This window comes from Nanorana parkeri, unplaced genomic scaffold (genome assembly GCF_000935625.1).
Source record: "Nanorana parkeri isolate BGI_ZX_2015 unplaced genomic scaffold, ASM93562v1 scaffold905, whole genome shotgun sequence".
In the NCBI taxonomy this organism is placed as follows: Eukaryota; Metazoa; Chordata; class Amphibia; order Anura; family Dicroglossidae; genus Nanorana; species Nanorana parkeri.
Window position 1 is genome coordinate 39836 of NW_017307173.1, and position 16263 is coordinate 56098.

Sequence of the window (16263 nt, forward strand, 5' to 3'; positions counted from 1 at the left end):
GACAATTAAAGCTACACAAAGATGATGGCGGACTAGGCATGCCAGATATTAGAACATACAACCTGGCTTGTCTACTCCGACACTCAATTGACTGGATAACTGGCTTATCTCAGTACTCCAACTTATCTCTGGAGCAAGCTTGGGTTGCCCCATGGTCTCTCACAGCTCTCCTTCATACCAGAAACTCTAGATTACCTACAATACTGAAGCGTAGCATCATAATAAGGGACACAGTGGCGGCATGGAGGGCTTCTAGACTACAACTTAACTCTCACCCATACATATCTAAATATCTCCCTTTGAGAGGCAATCCCCAATTCCTACCTGGACAAAACTACGCAGCCTATAAAGAGTGGGACTCGAAAGGTCTATCATCAATGACACAGGTATTTGATCCAGACTCATTTCAGCCGGTAACTTTTCCAATCATATGCGAAAGATTCCAAATTCCCAGAAGTCATTTTTTATTTTACTCTCAACTCACCCATTATTGGAAGAGTGAAACACGCACACCACAATTTTTTCTTAAAACAAACTCTCTAGACCTGGTAATACAATCTAAATACTACCCCATTAAGAAAATATATGCATGTCTAAACAACACAGAGGGAATGGGCAGGCTCAGTACGAGTAAAAATGTATGGAAAATATTCGAGTGGTGATCTGCTGGAATGGAGTGATCAAGTGGAGAGGATGCCAGAGGAACATATGGGGCGCCCAGGGAGAGGAGAAGCTGAGGAAGTCGGTGAGTTTATGATGATAACAATGAATCTAGGTAAAATGTTCAAATAGAGACTAGTTGACTGTCTCATTGTCTCCTTGGATAAGTTAGGTGGCGACCAAGCGGTAGATGTTTCTTAGGGGAAAGCACCCTAAGATATAGAGAAGGATGGAGGGGAAGACAGTATAGCAAAGAAAAGGGGGGAGGGAGAGCGAGTGGGCGCCAAGATGGGCCACTTGCTCTTGCCCGTGCCACCCTAGAACACTCCTCTATTAAATACAATGATGGATATACCACGCAGTATAAACCCTACCGCGGGGTCGCACTACAAAATGTACCTTAGGATAGGATATGCAATGTTCAATAGATCCAGCAAGATTATGTATATGCGAAGTTGTTGGAAAAAAGAAAAATGGAAAACTGTTGATGATGCCATGCAAAACATGTTGTAAACATTCCTTGAATTGTCAACACAATAAAATGTTTTTGAAAAAAAAAAATGTTCAATAAGTGAATGGGTAAAAAATACCTGTTGACCCAGCCAGAAATACATTCATGTGCTCTCTCTGCGGACTATACAACATCTCTGTTATGAAGGTGTTTTGTAGTCCTAAAACACTTCCTGTCATAGACGAACAATGCTGCTCCTCCACAGATAACGCAACTTAGCGATCATCGCCTTAGGACAGGAAGTGTGCTACTGGCAGGATCACCAGGTATAAAATAGGGAGGGGAAAAAAAAAAACCTTAAAAGAAAAAAAAATGCAGCCACCACACCTAAATGATAAGCTGCAACATACTATTATATAATATATTTTTATTGGCTTTATTTTTAATTTTTGTATTTTTAACCCCTTCATGACTGAGCTTGTTTTTAGTTTCTGTTCGTAAATGACTGACACACTTTTGACATTTTTGATGTGTGATTCTTCCACGTCAGTAATAATATATATATATATACATATTCTTTGTTTCCTCATATATAAATATATTTTAATATGTGTGTGTGTGTATCTATATCTATCTATCTACACACACATGAGAATATATTTATATATGAGGAAACAAGAAATATGAGAATATATCCACATACATATATAGGTGCGGGTGTGCCTGCAGGAGTGGTAGTGCTGGTGGAGGGAGGGAGGGAGCGGTGTCGCCCGCAGCAGTTATAATATTAATTGTTTCACCCCTATCGAATCATGCCCCCTCCTAGCTTTAGTACTGCCCCCAACCACCCCTTCCCCCACACTGAGCCACTATTACCTGGCTTCTCCCCACTTTTTCTATGTCATGCAGCCTGCTCAGTCCAGGTACTGGCGAGATGCCCCGCCTCCTGCAGAGCCCGCACTGTAATGAGAGCCGCGCATTCCTTGTGACAGCCGCTGCTCAATGACGGCCCAGCCTGCACGGCATCAGAGGGGCCCGGGGACCACTAAATTGTTCTCGCGGACCACCGGTTGGCAACCGCTGCTCTATTAGGCTCCATTTTTTTAACGTAATCAGTTTTATGCTGCATGTTGGGTAATTAGCACCTTTTTTAATTTTTTTTTTTAATCTCGCAACTCTTAGACATGCTTCTTGATCCAGGAATGTTTTTTCCCCAAAGCTCCTTGGACTTGCCGTTTATTTAGATTCTCTGGAGCCCATGAAAAACAGCTATATTTAATATGACATTTTGTGACACTTTATTTTGACACAGGAGTACTTCCACTAATTTCTAAAAAATATTTTTTTTTGAGCAAAGGGTTGAAGGAAAGAAAAAACAAAATGACAATATTTTATAAATCTAAACGTTTTATTAGGACAATGACCGACAAAATGTGTTTTGATTTACATTTTAATAAAAGTCCTCACAGAATCCTAAAACAAATGCTTGGAAAAAAAAAAAACGAAAAAAAAAAAAAACGAAAGAAACAGGTTTATACAATTATTCTTTACAGGATCCCCCAAGTAGCCCGCATTGAGACCACAACCGTCAGGGCTCCCGTTTGGAAAGATTCAAGAGATATAAAAAAAAATCCCTATGCCAGGCACATAAAAGTACCCCTTTGGCTAGGGATTAGCGACATCCTGGTTTATAGGAACACTATAATGAGGAATCATGGAGGCTATCATAATTAACCTATCCTTAAAAAGTAAAAACGCTAGTTCGCTGGCTATGATGGTCTAGTGGCCCAAGTACTTTCTAAGTCACTTACCGAAAAGGAGTATGCAGATTAAGAGTTGACCTCACTCCTATTTTCTTGATTGGAATACTTGTGCTTGGTTAGCGACTCAAAAATATTTAAAGCCAGAGACAGCTATTTTAGGGGGCCAACAATGCCAGCCTCCAGGTTTCAGTATATTACAGTACAAGAGCCCCTCCTCCATTTACCCAGTGGCAGGCTAGCTTTGTAAGGGCTCAGTCGTGTTTAAAAGACCACATAATTGCTGGACAGCGTAAGAACCACTGATATCGATTAAAAAGGATCCACTTTTTGGAAACCGTATATTTCTTAAAGGAGAACTACTGGAAAAGTAAAATGTACTCTTCCCAATAGTTTGAGCTGACATGTGACACTGCAGCTGTCATACACCGGCTCTATCGCTCAACTGAGTAATCACAAACCGCTGATTGCTCAGTTTGCGGCTTCTCCCTGCAGTGAGCGGTGACTCTCAGCCACCGCTCCACGCAGGGATTTTACCTTCCCTCTCTCTATTCCTCCAGCGCTCACTGGAGGAACAGACAGTAAATGTTCTCCTATTAACCAAATGAGACCTGAAGCCAAAATAAAGGTTTGGCTATAGTTCTCTTTTAATAAATGATTAAAATACAAAAAGGGACATTTTATCCTCCCACCCACTAAGATCTCAGAACTGTTTTTTTTTTTTAAAAACAAACATCACTAACAGCCAAACAAAACATGCTACTCAGTAAAAAATGCAGAGTTTGTAACACTAGAAGGGAAGCGGAGAAGAAATGTCCAGGGTGCATTGTTTCCTGGGCTACACTCATGAAACACCTTCAGCTATGCAAGAAATACTGAATCCTGCAGACATCCTCACGTCCCCCTCCCCAGGCTGATGAACGACCCCTCGGTCCATCAGTTGTAGTAATAGCTGTATGTGGCATTTAGCTTTTGTCTTCCTTTTTGTCATCATCCTCTGATGGGTAAGAATGCCACGTGAGCCGCTCCTCGTAGAACGAGATCACCACTTGGGGACACTTCACATTAGCTTCCTTTGCTGGGACAAGATCGGCTTCATCTGAGCTCTTCCTGTAGTAAACAAGCCAGAGGTGGAGAGAGGAATTTATATCAAGAGCAAGTAGGATTAGTGTGGAATACAAACTTGTACAATAACAATTATATAGATAAGAGGATGATAAGCGCGGAATGTAATCTTTCAAGGCAGCATTTCTCAACTCAACTCAACTAGTCCTCGAGTAACCCCAACAGCTCATGTTTTCAGAGTTTCCCTCAGGTCAAACAGCTGTCATAATTACCAAGCCAATAAAGCTGAATAAATAAGCTGTGCAAGGTGAAGGAAATCTTAAAGAAAATTAGCTGTTGGGAGTACGTAATCAGCTGTGGACATTGGGCATAATACGAATACCCCCCCCCATAAAAAAAATTATTGAAGTACAATGTCCTTTTCACCTGTAGCATTTACCACCTGTCAAAATGAAAGCCAGCAGCCACTTTGGAGACAGTACTTTAAGACCCCATTCACACTGAGCGACATGGAGAATCGCGCGCTTCTTTTCGTGATGAGCGGCATTGAGCTACATTGCGCGATATTGAGCGACAGTGCACATTTTGCTGCGTAGTGCAACTTCGTCTCTGCTACATTGGGCTGTAACCAATCAACAGCAGTCTTGATGTGACATCATTCTTTCCTTCCATATTGCTATGCAAAAGTGACCCTTCTGTAGCGTGACAAGGTCGTGCAATATCGCCGGTAATGCGCAACACCATGCAGTCTATTGGGGCCAAATCGGGCGACATCTGCCGAAAAATAGGTCATGTTTGAGCTACAAGCTTGAGCGACGAGCTACAGGCGACATTGAGCTGTAAGATGTGAACAGCTCCATTGAAATGCATTGGACAAGCTACATTGAGCAACATTGCACAGAAATATGCACGATTTTGGAGCGGAAATCGTGCGACAAACCGCTCAGTGTGAATGGGGTCTCAAACACTATTCAGATATGACCTAGAGATACATGTACAGGTGAAACTCGAATAATTAGAATATCGTGCAAAAGTTCATTTATTTCACTAATGGAACTTAAAAAGGTGAAAAATCATCACTTTTGTATTTACGGTTTCATTCATCTGCAGAGCAAAGGGGTGAGGCCTCTATCTGCATATGATGTTAAAGCAACCCCAAAATAAAAGTTTATTAATTGTTCCAATTTAGCACCTTTTGTTTCCCCTAGGCAGCCCTAATTAACTCCTTCTTTGCCCTCAGCCATTTTTTTATTGCATTTTTCAGTTTATTTTAATAACGATTAATATTTTTTTTTAAAGTTTTTATTTTTAAACATGGCAAGAAAGAGAAGCAATACATTCAAAATGGGTCTACAGACAGCAATAAAAGCTCGACATAGATGTTATTAAAAACTTAATAAAATTGGATTTCCACATTGTTGCCAGAACCCCACAAAACATCCCTGATTTACCATAAAGGAAGGCCAAAGAGGAGTTGAATAGAAAGGTTATGCTTTAATACTAGGGATCCAAAGAGGGTGTATACAACCCCTAAAGCATATAATCAGAGGAATATGAAATGAATCAGGATTCACCTAAATGTATCAGATTTTCGTTCAATTTATCTGGATATACAGAAAATCTTGCAGTAATGCTTTGCGTGAATTTAGGGTATAAAACTTTTTTTCCAATTATTATTATACAGGATTATATAGCGCCAACAGTTTACTCAGCGCTTTACAATATAAGGAAGACATTACAATCACAATTCAAGACAAGATGGTAAGGAGGGCCTTGCCCGTGAGCGCTCACAATCTAAAAAGAGGAGGGTCAAGTGGTACATGAGGAGGTAGCTGTGTGGGGATGAATTGTTTGAGAACGTGATGGTTTAGTGGTTAGTAAGAGGTGGAATAGGCTTCCCTGAAGAGATGAGTCTTTAGGGATCGCCTAAAGGCAGTCAGAGTGGGAGATAGTCGGACAGGTTGGGGTAAGAAGTTTCAAAGAATGGGAGAGACTCTAGAGAAGTCCTGGAGGCAAACATGGGAGGAGTTGGCGAGGGAGCCGGAAAGCAGGAGGTCTTTGGAAGAGCGGAGGGGACGATTAGGGTGATACTTTGAGACAAAGTTCGAGATATAACCGGTGGGGCAGAGTTGCGAATTGCTTTGTAAGTGGTTGTTAGTATTTAGAATGTTATCCTTTGGGTGATTGGCAGAGGGGGTGCAGACACTGAGCAGTTGGTTAGGTGGATGAGTCTAGCAGCTGCATTCATGACAGACTGAAGAGGGGATAGCCTGTGTAGAGGTAAGCCAATGAGGAGGGAGTTGCAATAGTCAAGACGAGATATAACAAAGGGAGTGGATGAGTAATTTTGTGGTTTCACTGGTGAGGAAGGGACAAATTTTGGAGATGTTACAAAGGTGAAGGCGGCAGGATTTGGATAATGATTGGATGTGGGGAAGAAAGGTGAGGTCCAAGTCAAGGATGACACCTAGTACCTTGGCATGGGGGAGGGATGGATTGTTGTGTTATCAATCTCAAGGGAAAAGTTGGGGGAAGGTGCACAGGCAGGAGGAAATATCAAGAGCCAAGTTTCTGAAAGGTTGAGTTTTAAGAAGTGTTGAGACATCCAGACGGATATGTCAGATAGTAGATTAGTGCACGAGAGGACACTGAGGGGGAGAGTTGTGGAGTAGAAAGATAGATTTTAGTGTCATCGGCATAGAGGTCGTATTGGAAGCCATGTGAGGTTATTAATTGACCAAGGGAGGAGGTGTAGATAGAGACAAGAAGGGCTCCAAGGACAGAGCCTTGTGGGACCCCTACAGAAAGAGGAAGAGGAGTTAGATTTGTAGGTGGCACTAAAGGAGCCCTTAGATAGGTAGGAGGAGAACCATGAGAGAGCAGAGTCTTGTAGGCCAAGCGAGTGGAGTTTTTTGAGGAGGAGCAGGTGGTCAACAGTGTCAAAAGAAGCAGAAAGGTCTAGGACTTTTTTTTTTAAATCACTTTTTTATTTTATTCTACTGTTTTGTCAATTTTGAATATGTATTTTACTATTTTTTTTACCACGTTGAATTTTTACATGCCTTCTGACGAACAGCAAACGTGTTTGCTTATTCTTTTTTCCGTAAGCAATGGCTTTTTTTCCTGGTTGCGCCAGATCTTATGTAGGGGCTTCATAGCAAAGGGGGTGAATACATATGTTTTTTTCTGTTTTTTAGATTTTATTATTTTTTTTTAAAACAAGTTATTTTCCTGATTTCACTTCACCATTTTGGATTGTTTTGTGTTGTAATCAAAATAAAAATCCATTTGAATTCCAGGTGGTAATGCAACAAAATATGAAAAATGCCAAAAGGGGTGAATACTTTTGCAAGCCACTGTAAATACAATCTCACATGAACATTAATACATGACATATCACACTGTGTCATTATTTATTTTACAAACATAGAACCAAATAGTGTATGGGGACCCAACTCACCATTTCATCAGGAACATTAACTCTCCACTTGAGTCTGTGGCTCCAATGATCCTTTCTGGCTCTAAGCCCCTAGCAAATCCACGGGGCTTCTCTACCTGCAAAAAGTAAAACACCATGTCTGTATCAGTGGACAATAACAAAAAGGGCGTTAAAGATCAGGTAATACGGGACATATAGGTTGAGCAGACATTGGATTATAAATCCTAATGTTTTTTATCCTTTTCGCTCCAACCAAACAGCACCCTACTGTATGCATTCAGCTCTCACAAGGCAGGTCTTGGATGAGGACCAACCTATGTGGCTGCCAATCATATGGCCACTATCACAGTAATAGGAAAGGTTTGTCACAGTTATAAACTTGCATGCTTGCCTGTTACGCTAAAGATTCTTTTTCCTTCCTTCCGGGGCGGTCCTATTTATAAAAAGAGATTAGTGTCAATGCCTGCAGGTTTGTTAGCTGCTAATCGATGTAATTGATATTTACAGGTTGATCTGCGCTTCCATCACCACCAGCTATTCAGGAGAAAAGATAGTGATTGGACATACTTCTCCGACCTGACTGACTGATGGCTATACACCATCACTTTTCCTTCATTCAGCCCCGTGGGCTGAATGGCTGCAGTTTCTGTTCAGCCGAGAATTTTCAGATCGGCTTCTTCGACAAAAGTGGATAAAAAAAAACGTGGCCAATCGCTGCCCGAATCTCAACCAGTGTATGGACGGCTTTACTGTTCGATTAAAATACAACAAAACCATGTTATGAAATCTAAATGATTTATAGCCACCTATTATCTATAACCTAAGCTGCTAAGAAGTACCATACATTTCCTTCAACTGCTATGATACCCGAGAAGAGGCACAACAAGGGAGCACAAAAGATCTGTAAGACACGGATTGGCTGATCCACTCCCCCCAGAGGACCAGTTTTGTGCTTAACCACTTGCTGTCCGTTGCAATTTCTTACTATTTGCACACACATGATAAAATCAGAATTTTGGGCTAGAAAACAGCTTAAAGCACCCAAACAAGTATATATTTTCTGAAAGCAGAGGCCCTGTAGAATGAAAAAAAATGCTAGTTGCAATTTTTTTAGTTGCGCATTATTTGCATAAATGTTTATCAAACCAGAATTTTTAGGATAAAGTACACTAAAACGAAATTTAGTGCACAGAAACAGAATATAATACTCAATTTTTGGTAAAATATAAAAGACGGGGTCACGTCAGGTAAATAGATACCAAACTTGTCAAGATTTAAAATGGCAAAAAAACTACAATACTCAAAGTTTACCATAGGCGACGCTTTAAAAGCTTTTACTGCTCATCAGGTTAGTGTTAACTGTGATTGATGGCCCTATAATCAGTGCTCTCACTCAGACGTTCACAGTGATATGTAACATGTATGGCGCAATTTTCGTTTTTGCAAGTAGGTGCACCCGACGCAGTTTGCGTTTAAAAAAAAAGGATGTTAAAACATTTTTTTTTGCATTGTTTACACTTTATGTTACTTTAATCTAACCAGCCCCCTATGTAATAGCAAATATGATGTGACAGGTCCTCTTTATGGTGACATCAGGGGTCTGTCAGTTCCCTAATGTCACCTAAGGACCACAAAGAAGCTGATGAAGTAAGCAATCTGCTTCACCAGCTTCTTCTCCTGGCTACAGGACCCAGAGAATGTGCACAGTGACACCGGAAGTGATGTAATACACATCACTTCCAGGTCCAGTGATCAGCGGCTAGAAGCTTGCTGATCTCCCGCCGATCAATGCGGGGAGACCTGCCGTGCCAGTCTGCACAGGGGGCAAGGGAGCCAAGGGTAGCTGGCAGAGGAGGTTGGGGCGGTGGCTAAGGGGAGTACACTTCGCCGCATGGCACAAGTGATCCGGTGGCTATATAGCCACCGGATCGCTTGTATCTGAACAGCCATTGCAGCAGCAACCGTGTTCTTGGTAAAACCTCTTCAGGAGCCAGATGTTTATACGTCCGCCCTCCTGAAGTGGTTAACTCAATGGCATCATTTAATATTTATACTGCGTTCCTGGTTTAAAGCCCTTGCACTAGCATATAAGAGGTATGTGAATTCCAACATCCCAAGAACAGGGCTCTCCCCCTATTACTGCTGCAAATACAGTATTTTCTATGTGCAAATCTTCGCCTAGAGGCCAAGGAGAAGATCCACATCTGCAAAGAATCATCTATTTTTGTAGGGCTGCAACAACTAATCGACATAATCGATTATAATCGATTATTGAAAAAGTTGTCAACTTTTTCAATAATCGATTAATCGGCTTCTGATCAGTTGGCCCTGTTCACAGCTCCACACGCTGTGCACCGCACCTCCTCCCCACCTCACGCTCGCCGCTGCCAGACCCGCTCGCATCCACGCTCCACACGTCGCACCTCCTCCCCGCCTCACATTTCCTGCCCATCCACATCCAAAATACAAACTAGTAGTCCCATCACTGGAGCCATTTTTTAAACTTTATTTTATAGTTTATCCGATTAACCGATTAATCGAACTTAATAATCGGCTAACTAATCGATTTTGAAAATAATCGTTAGCTGCAGCTCTATATTTTTGTATGATTTCACGCAGAAAGGAAGCCACAACAATTTGCAGATGATTAGAATTTTTCTGCAGGGCCTGTCGAAGTTTGTCCATGTGACCCCCAAATATAGTTTCCACACAGAGATGGCTATTTCAATAAAACATCCTCCGATTTTGTTCAACGGATGGTTTAAACTTAAACACTGCTTACTTGAATTCTTTATACGAGTATTTTTTTAAGAGATTTTGATAATTTGGTGTCTTTTGGCCACTGCAAAGATATAGTGTCACCTAACTGACCATGGGGAAAAGAAAATGCAACCTATGATTTTTATACATACAAAATATATACTGATAATATTTCTGCACATATAAATGACGTATATCATGAAAGTATTATAATGGGTTGCCATTGGCGATCTCTTTCTGAAAAACCTTTACAACTTATCACCTTGCTTAAGTGTGTTCTGAAACAGTGACCAGGGCAAGTATGCAGATCGGGAAACCTGGCTTCTCTCCGATTTCATTTGCTGCATGCTTGTATTGGATCTGTGACTTATGAAATATTGTACCCAGGGACTGCCAGGCAGTTAGCATTTTCTGAAAGAGGTCAGCAATGGTAGCCTGCATATTCCTTTCATAACCTATTGTAAGTTGGAGACATGCACTCAAGTCAGAATATGAGAAGAAAAAGAATCAGAAATCTTAATTGTAGCCCCGCAGGGCTGAATGGGAATTATTGTAGAAGCATATGGTCAGCTTTAGGCCTCGAATATGCTACCAGCCCAAACCCCGGAAGATTTTACATAACCGTTACTTTAAAATGTACCTGTTATAAAAGAACGATGGGGTCTGTCAATATTGGCCCCGTCAGAAAGTGTTAGTTGCCTTGCTGTAGTGTCGTTAGTCACCTTCACTCCATACAGCGTTGTGACCTTGCAAGATGATGGTGCTCCTCACTATGAGGTCACTATGTAACCCTGAGGAAGAGACCCTATGTGGCCCCCGAAACATTGGCTGTGTATGACAAATGGTGACGATGATTCAATAAAACGTAATAGGATCAATGATACATTGTGTGAGTGCTGGTGACTATCTGATCTTTATTGGAGTTGCCTTGCTGTGTCTGGCTTCAATACAGAAAGGCTCAAAGCAAAAACGCAGAAAATTAAAGTGGGAGAAAAGTCAGCGTTTCTGGTCTCTGGTCTCCAAACTTGATCCCTGTCAAAGTATTGAAGCCAAAGCATAATCCCAGGCATTTCACTTCCTCAACGGGATCACCAAAGGCAGTCTACGTTCGTCTCATAAAAAAAAAGTGTCCTTATACCAGACTTGTAAATATAAGCAATGTTAATTACAATAAAATATATATCCTCCATAGCTGAATAATGCAAACTCATATTTGTCCACACACAATCAAGGCAAATTTCAGGCACAAAGAGCAGTAACAACATATACAGTAAGGAAAATAATTATTTGATCCCCTGCATATTTTGTAAGTTTGCCCACTTAAAAAGAAATGAAAGGTCTATAATTTTTATCCTAGGTTGTATCTTAAATGATAGGAGAGGAATATCAACCAAACATCCAGAAAAGCACATGATACAAATGTTATAAATTGAGTTGCAGTTCAGTGACTAAAATAAGTATTTGATCCCCAAGCAAAACATGACTTAGTGGAGAAACCCTTGTTGGCAAGCACAGAAGTAAGACGTTTCTTGTAGTTGGTTACCAGGTTTGCAAACATCTCAGGAGGGATTTTGGTCCACTCTTCTTTACAGATCTTCTCTAAATCCTTAAGGTTTCTTGGCTGTCGCGTGGCAACTAGAAGTTTCAGCTCCCTCCATAAATTTTCTATAGGATTAAGGTGTGGAGACTGGCTAGGCCACTCCATAACCTTAATGTGGTTCTTCTTGAGCCACTGCTTTGTTGTCTTGGCGGTATGTTTTGGGTCATTGCCATGCTGAAAGACCCATCCACGGCCCATCTTTAGTGTTCTGGCTGAGGGAAGGAGGTTCTCATCCAAGATTTTACATGGCCCCGTCCATTGGCCCCTCAAAGTCGGCCTGTACCTTTAGCAGAGAAACAGCCCCAAAGCATAATGTTTCCACCTCCGTGCTTGACTGTAGGGATGGTGCTCTTAGGGTCATAGTCAGCATTTTTCTTCCTCCAAACACAGCGAGTCCAGTTAATTCCAAAGAGCTCAATTTTGGTCTCATCTGACCTCAGAACTTTCTCCCAATCCTTCTCTGAATCATTTAGATGTTCATTGGCAAACTTCCAACGGGTCTGTACATGTGCCTTCTTGAGGAGGGGGACCTTGCTGGCTCTGCAGGATGTCAATCCATGGCGGTGTATTGCGTTACCAATGGTTTGTTTGGTGACTGTGGTTCCAACTGATCATTCACAAGCTCCTCCCGTGTAGTTCGGGGCTGATCCCTCACTTTTGTCATGATCATCCTTAACCCATCTTGCATGGAGCTCCAGACCGAGGGCGGTTGATGGTTATTTTGTATTCCTTCCATTTGCGAATAATCGCTTTAACAGTTGTTTCCTTCTCACCAAGCTTCTTGCTGATGGTCTTGTAGCCCATTCCAGCCTTGTGCAGTTCTACAATCTTGTCACTAACTAACGTCCTTTGACAGCTCTTTGGTCTTGCCCATGGTGGTGAGGTTTGAATGGAAGATTCTGTGGACTGGTGTCTTTTATATACATAACGAGTTATGTATATAACTTCTTAAATTGACAGGACTAATCTGTGTACCACATAGCAAGTCTGTGGGAGCCAGAATTCTTGTTGGTTGGTAGGGGATCAAATACTGTGACTCAATTTATAACATTTGTACCATGTGTTTTTTCTAGAATTTTGGTTGATATTCTGTCTCTATGATTTAAAATACACCTATGATAAAAATTCTAGACCTTTCATTTCTTTGTAAGTGGGCAAACTTTAAGACAAAGTGCACCTTTACATAGGGATAACCCTATATAATCAGTTTAAACAATCTTACCTCTTCTTTCTTCTTCTTGGGCTTGCTCTCTTCACCCACAACAGGCTCATTGTCTGAATCTGCTTTGCGTTTTCCTTCCGACCTCTCCGACTCGTGTGCAGATTTCTGTGACTGCAGGAACTCGGCAATCAGATCTGGACAATCCAGGTTCTCCTCAGGCTCCCATGTGTTGTCTTCACTGCAAACACCAGAGGAATTGACAACCAATATCCCCTTAAGACATTTCATTTAATGTGTGCAGTTACCTTTCACCATTCATACCTGAGTGCTTCGTGGCATGATTTCTGAAGCACAACGTTTAAACTGAAGAATCCTATTCTCAATAGGCCGGTTCACACTTGAGCATTGTGTCGCTTGTCGCCTGCCATGTGAAGCTCGGGAAAGTACACAAGCTTCTTTGAGGCGGATATGTGCTTTTTGGCCCCATCAACTTTAATGGGAGCACCTGAAAAACACATTTACATGCATTCTCAGGCATTTCCACTCAAAAATGCATGGAGCAAAAACCATTTGAATCTGTTCTGGTACTAGTGTACAAGCACACACAAAAAAGGCCTGCATGATCTTCAGGCTATGCTCACACTTGGGTGTAAATGGCGGCATCAACTGTTAAATCATTTTTCTGTACTAGGGAGAGACCATAAGCCAGGGCTGGACAAATCCCAAGACCCAGCTTGCCAATGCTCCTGAAATAGGACTGTTGGCTCCTAACGTTTGAGGTTCTCTCTAGTTGCTGTCAACGGAGCTGGCTTGTAAAAAATTCTTCTGGTTCCTGAGGCGCGTTCAGATGCTAAGTCGCTGTAAGTGCTGAGATAGTCAGCTCAGCACTGTTAACTTAGCACTTGCAGTGGAAGTGAATGTGGCTGCAGAACGCCGAGCGTGACGTGCATAGTAGGAGAAGGCAGGGACAGATCTCCAGCGGCCATTGTAACTATGGGCACACCCAGAGAAGGGTGCCTGAGCCCCGATGTAGCAAATCACAATTTAGTGTGGAAACCTACAATTTAATGTTTTGGTAGACGAGTGTGAAGGAAAAACTGTCTGAAATTGCAACAATGGCAGAGTTTAACACTGAATCCTCCGCCAATTTGTTTAGAACTGTGCAGCCGAAGCGTTCAGTGAAGCTGCTGCAGCGAACTGAAGAGCTGCAGAACAGCTTCTCAGCGCATTCCTAAGGAACTGAACACACCTCTGGATTGGACAGACTGGCTCTCCTAGATTCCAAATGATTTGCCAACCCCGTCATAAGCTTATGTGTAAAACTCAAAATATACAGTTGTGAATCTAACTTGTGCCCTCATGACTCACCATCAAAGCACTGAAAACCTTCAATAAGTACATGGTTATTGGAAATATTGGACAAACGAGTGAGTATCCCACTCCCAACTCTGCTCCTGCAAAATGGTTGCTTTGCTTCACAGCCTCCGTTCACATTATTACAATAACAAGCTATTTACAGACTATGCGTTGTTCATTGAAGTGAATGGAGACCATACTGTAGAGAGTAGGGATGCACCGATACCGGTATTTTGGTACCGAGTACGAGTACCGATAAATGTTTTTTCGGTACTCGCCGATACCAATTACCGAGTAACGGAAGTCCCATTCAGGAAGCCAGGTGGCGTGTAATGACTCGCCACCTGGCTTCCTGATTAGCCGGGCAGCGTGTAAAGAGTCGCTACCCGGCTTCCCGATTAACAAAAAGTCCCCTCTTACCTTAGTATGTGCAGCATGTCATCCCCCGGGGCCTCTCCAGCGAGAACGCGGTCTTCGTCCGGTACCCAGCCGAAGCCGTCCAATCAGGAAACCCGGGCACCGTGTAATGACGCGACGCCCTGCTTCCTGAGTGGCCGGCTCCATGCTCTCTTGTCATGAGATGACGAGGGAGCATGAAGCCAGCTTCCCGGCCAATCAGAAAGCAGGGCGTCGCGTCATTGGATGGCGCCTGGCTTCCTGATTGGACGGCTCGGGCTGGGTACCGGACGAAGGCACTAGTGTTGCTAGCATGGAGAGGGGACTTTTGATTGCCTACATGTCAGCACCGTTTTTTTTATTTTTTTTATTTATGCAGCTTGGGTGCCAACAAAGGTCCTTCGGCAAGCAAAACATTACAAGGTCTAGCATATGGCCACACTCATCACACCTCATAGAAATGAGTAAGGCCCACTACTTTTAATAGGCGGCCTCACTGAGCCTCAGTTGGTAATAGTTACTTGACCTATCAACCCAGAAAAGTATCCACATATTGGAGCACCTAGGCATTCTAAATACCCATGTATGGTATGCTTTGTAGCCGACAGCGTCCTTATCCAGAGACGCTGACAGTAGGTGGAGCCTGATGGTGATGTTGAGGGACTAGTTGCCGATCAGGTCCACTCTGCTGGTTATTATTAAACCTTGCAGTGCGGGAGTAGCCCCCCATTGCAAGGATACATTTTTGGACATCATGGAGTTCTGCTTTCAGCTTCTAATGCCTAATTTTCTATTTAACTGGACTATTATTTTTAAAACTGGAGTTCTGTATTAAGAAAAATATTCTCCTCGCTTGTTTTCAAATATTTTTATTTAAAATACAATACTTTTCCTAAACTTTACTGTTATCATAGAGTTTAGTGCAGATATATGCATCCTCTACATGTTTGTTGTCCTGTCTCAACTGCATACACTGATTCAGTTATGGCAGGGCTGGACAAATCTTAGGATCCAGGTAGCCAATGCTCCTAAAAAATTACAGCTCGCTCCTAACTTTTGAGGTTTTCTCTAGTTGTTATCAATGGAGCTGGCGCCTACAAAAAAAAACAAAAAACATCCCGCTAGCTCATGGACTGGACAGACAGGCTCCTGAATTCCATAATCATTTGTCCACCCCTGACTTATGGTACTGACAACCTCCAAGACAAAAGTACTTACTCAGAAAAACCTTTCCACTTTAAAAGATATTCAACTTTTCCTTTAACAACCCGCCGATCCAACACCTTTTCAACCACGTATTCTTCTTCCTCTTCGTCAACTACTTCTTCCATTTTTTTTTTGTTTTGCTTTTTTCCCGTAGCGGTAGCCAGTTTGCTGGTTTAGTGGACCTAAACGGAAAGAAAACACTGCATTTATGAAAAATACATTCATATGGATGCAGATACTGACCTCATCAAATTTCACTATATCTGAAATGTCTATATGTAAGTGGTGAAATGTCTGTAATATCTAAGGGGAAGAGCAGTCACTGGAGCTTTGGTCAACATTACAATCACATCTCTAAAATCTTACAATACTACACCTCCTAATGTCAACTCCATGTTCCTGGCATAC

At 42.0% G+C, this 16263-nt stretch overlaps 1 protein-coding gene across 2 annotated transcripts; it reads right to left on the reverse strand.

The window, feature by feature from the left end:
• Positions 1 to 3597: 3597 nt before the first annotated feature.
• Positions 3598 to 16034, reverse strand: CBX1 (chromobox 1). 2 transcript variants are annotated; one of them, XM_018565970.1, is made up of 5 exons: positions 15868 to 16034; positions 12958 to 13135; positions 8967 to 8975; positions 7397 to 7485; positions 3598 to 3981 (listed from the first exon to the last, which is right to left on the reverse strand). In XM_018565970.1, exons 1-5 carry the CDS (start codon positions 15978 to 15980, stop codon positions 3837 to 3839), a joined length of 534 nt encoding a protein of 177 aa, XP_018421472.1. In that variant the 5' UTR covers positions 15981 to 16034; the 3' UTR covers positions 3598 to 3836. The 2 variants fall into 2 exon arrangements, with proteins under 2 accessions (XP_018421472.1, XP_018421470.1); XM_018565968.1 differs by lacking the exon at positions 8967 to 8975 and having other exon boundaries at positions 7397 to 7491.
• Positions 16035 to 16263: the final 229 nt, after the last annotated feature.

Excerpts from the sequence above, each read along its gene's own strand:
- CBX1 (XM_018565970.1), bottom strand. The coding sequence starts at position 15,980 with ATGGAAGAAGTAGTTGACGAAGAGGAAGAAGAATACGTGGTTGAAAAG. Across the intron at positions 13,136-15,867 it reads AAGTGGAAAGGTTTTTCTGA|TGAAGACAACACATGGGAGC; the intron begins GTAAGTACTTTT and ends TGGTGTTTGCAG. Across the intron at positions 3,982-7,396 it reads TTAATGTTCCTGATGAAATG|GAAGAGCTCAGATGAAGCCG; the intron begins GTGAGTTGGGTC and ends TGTTTACTACAG.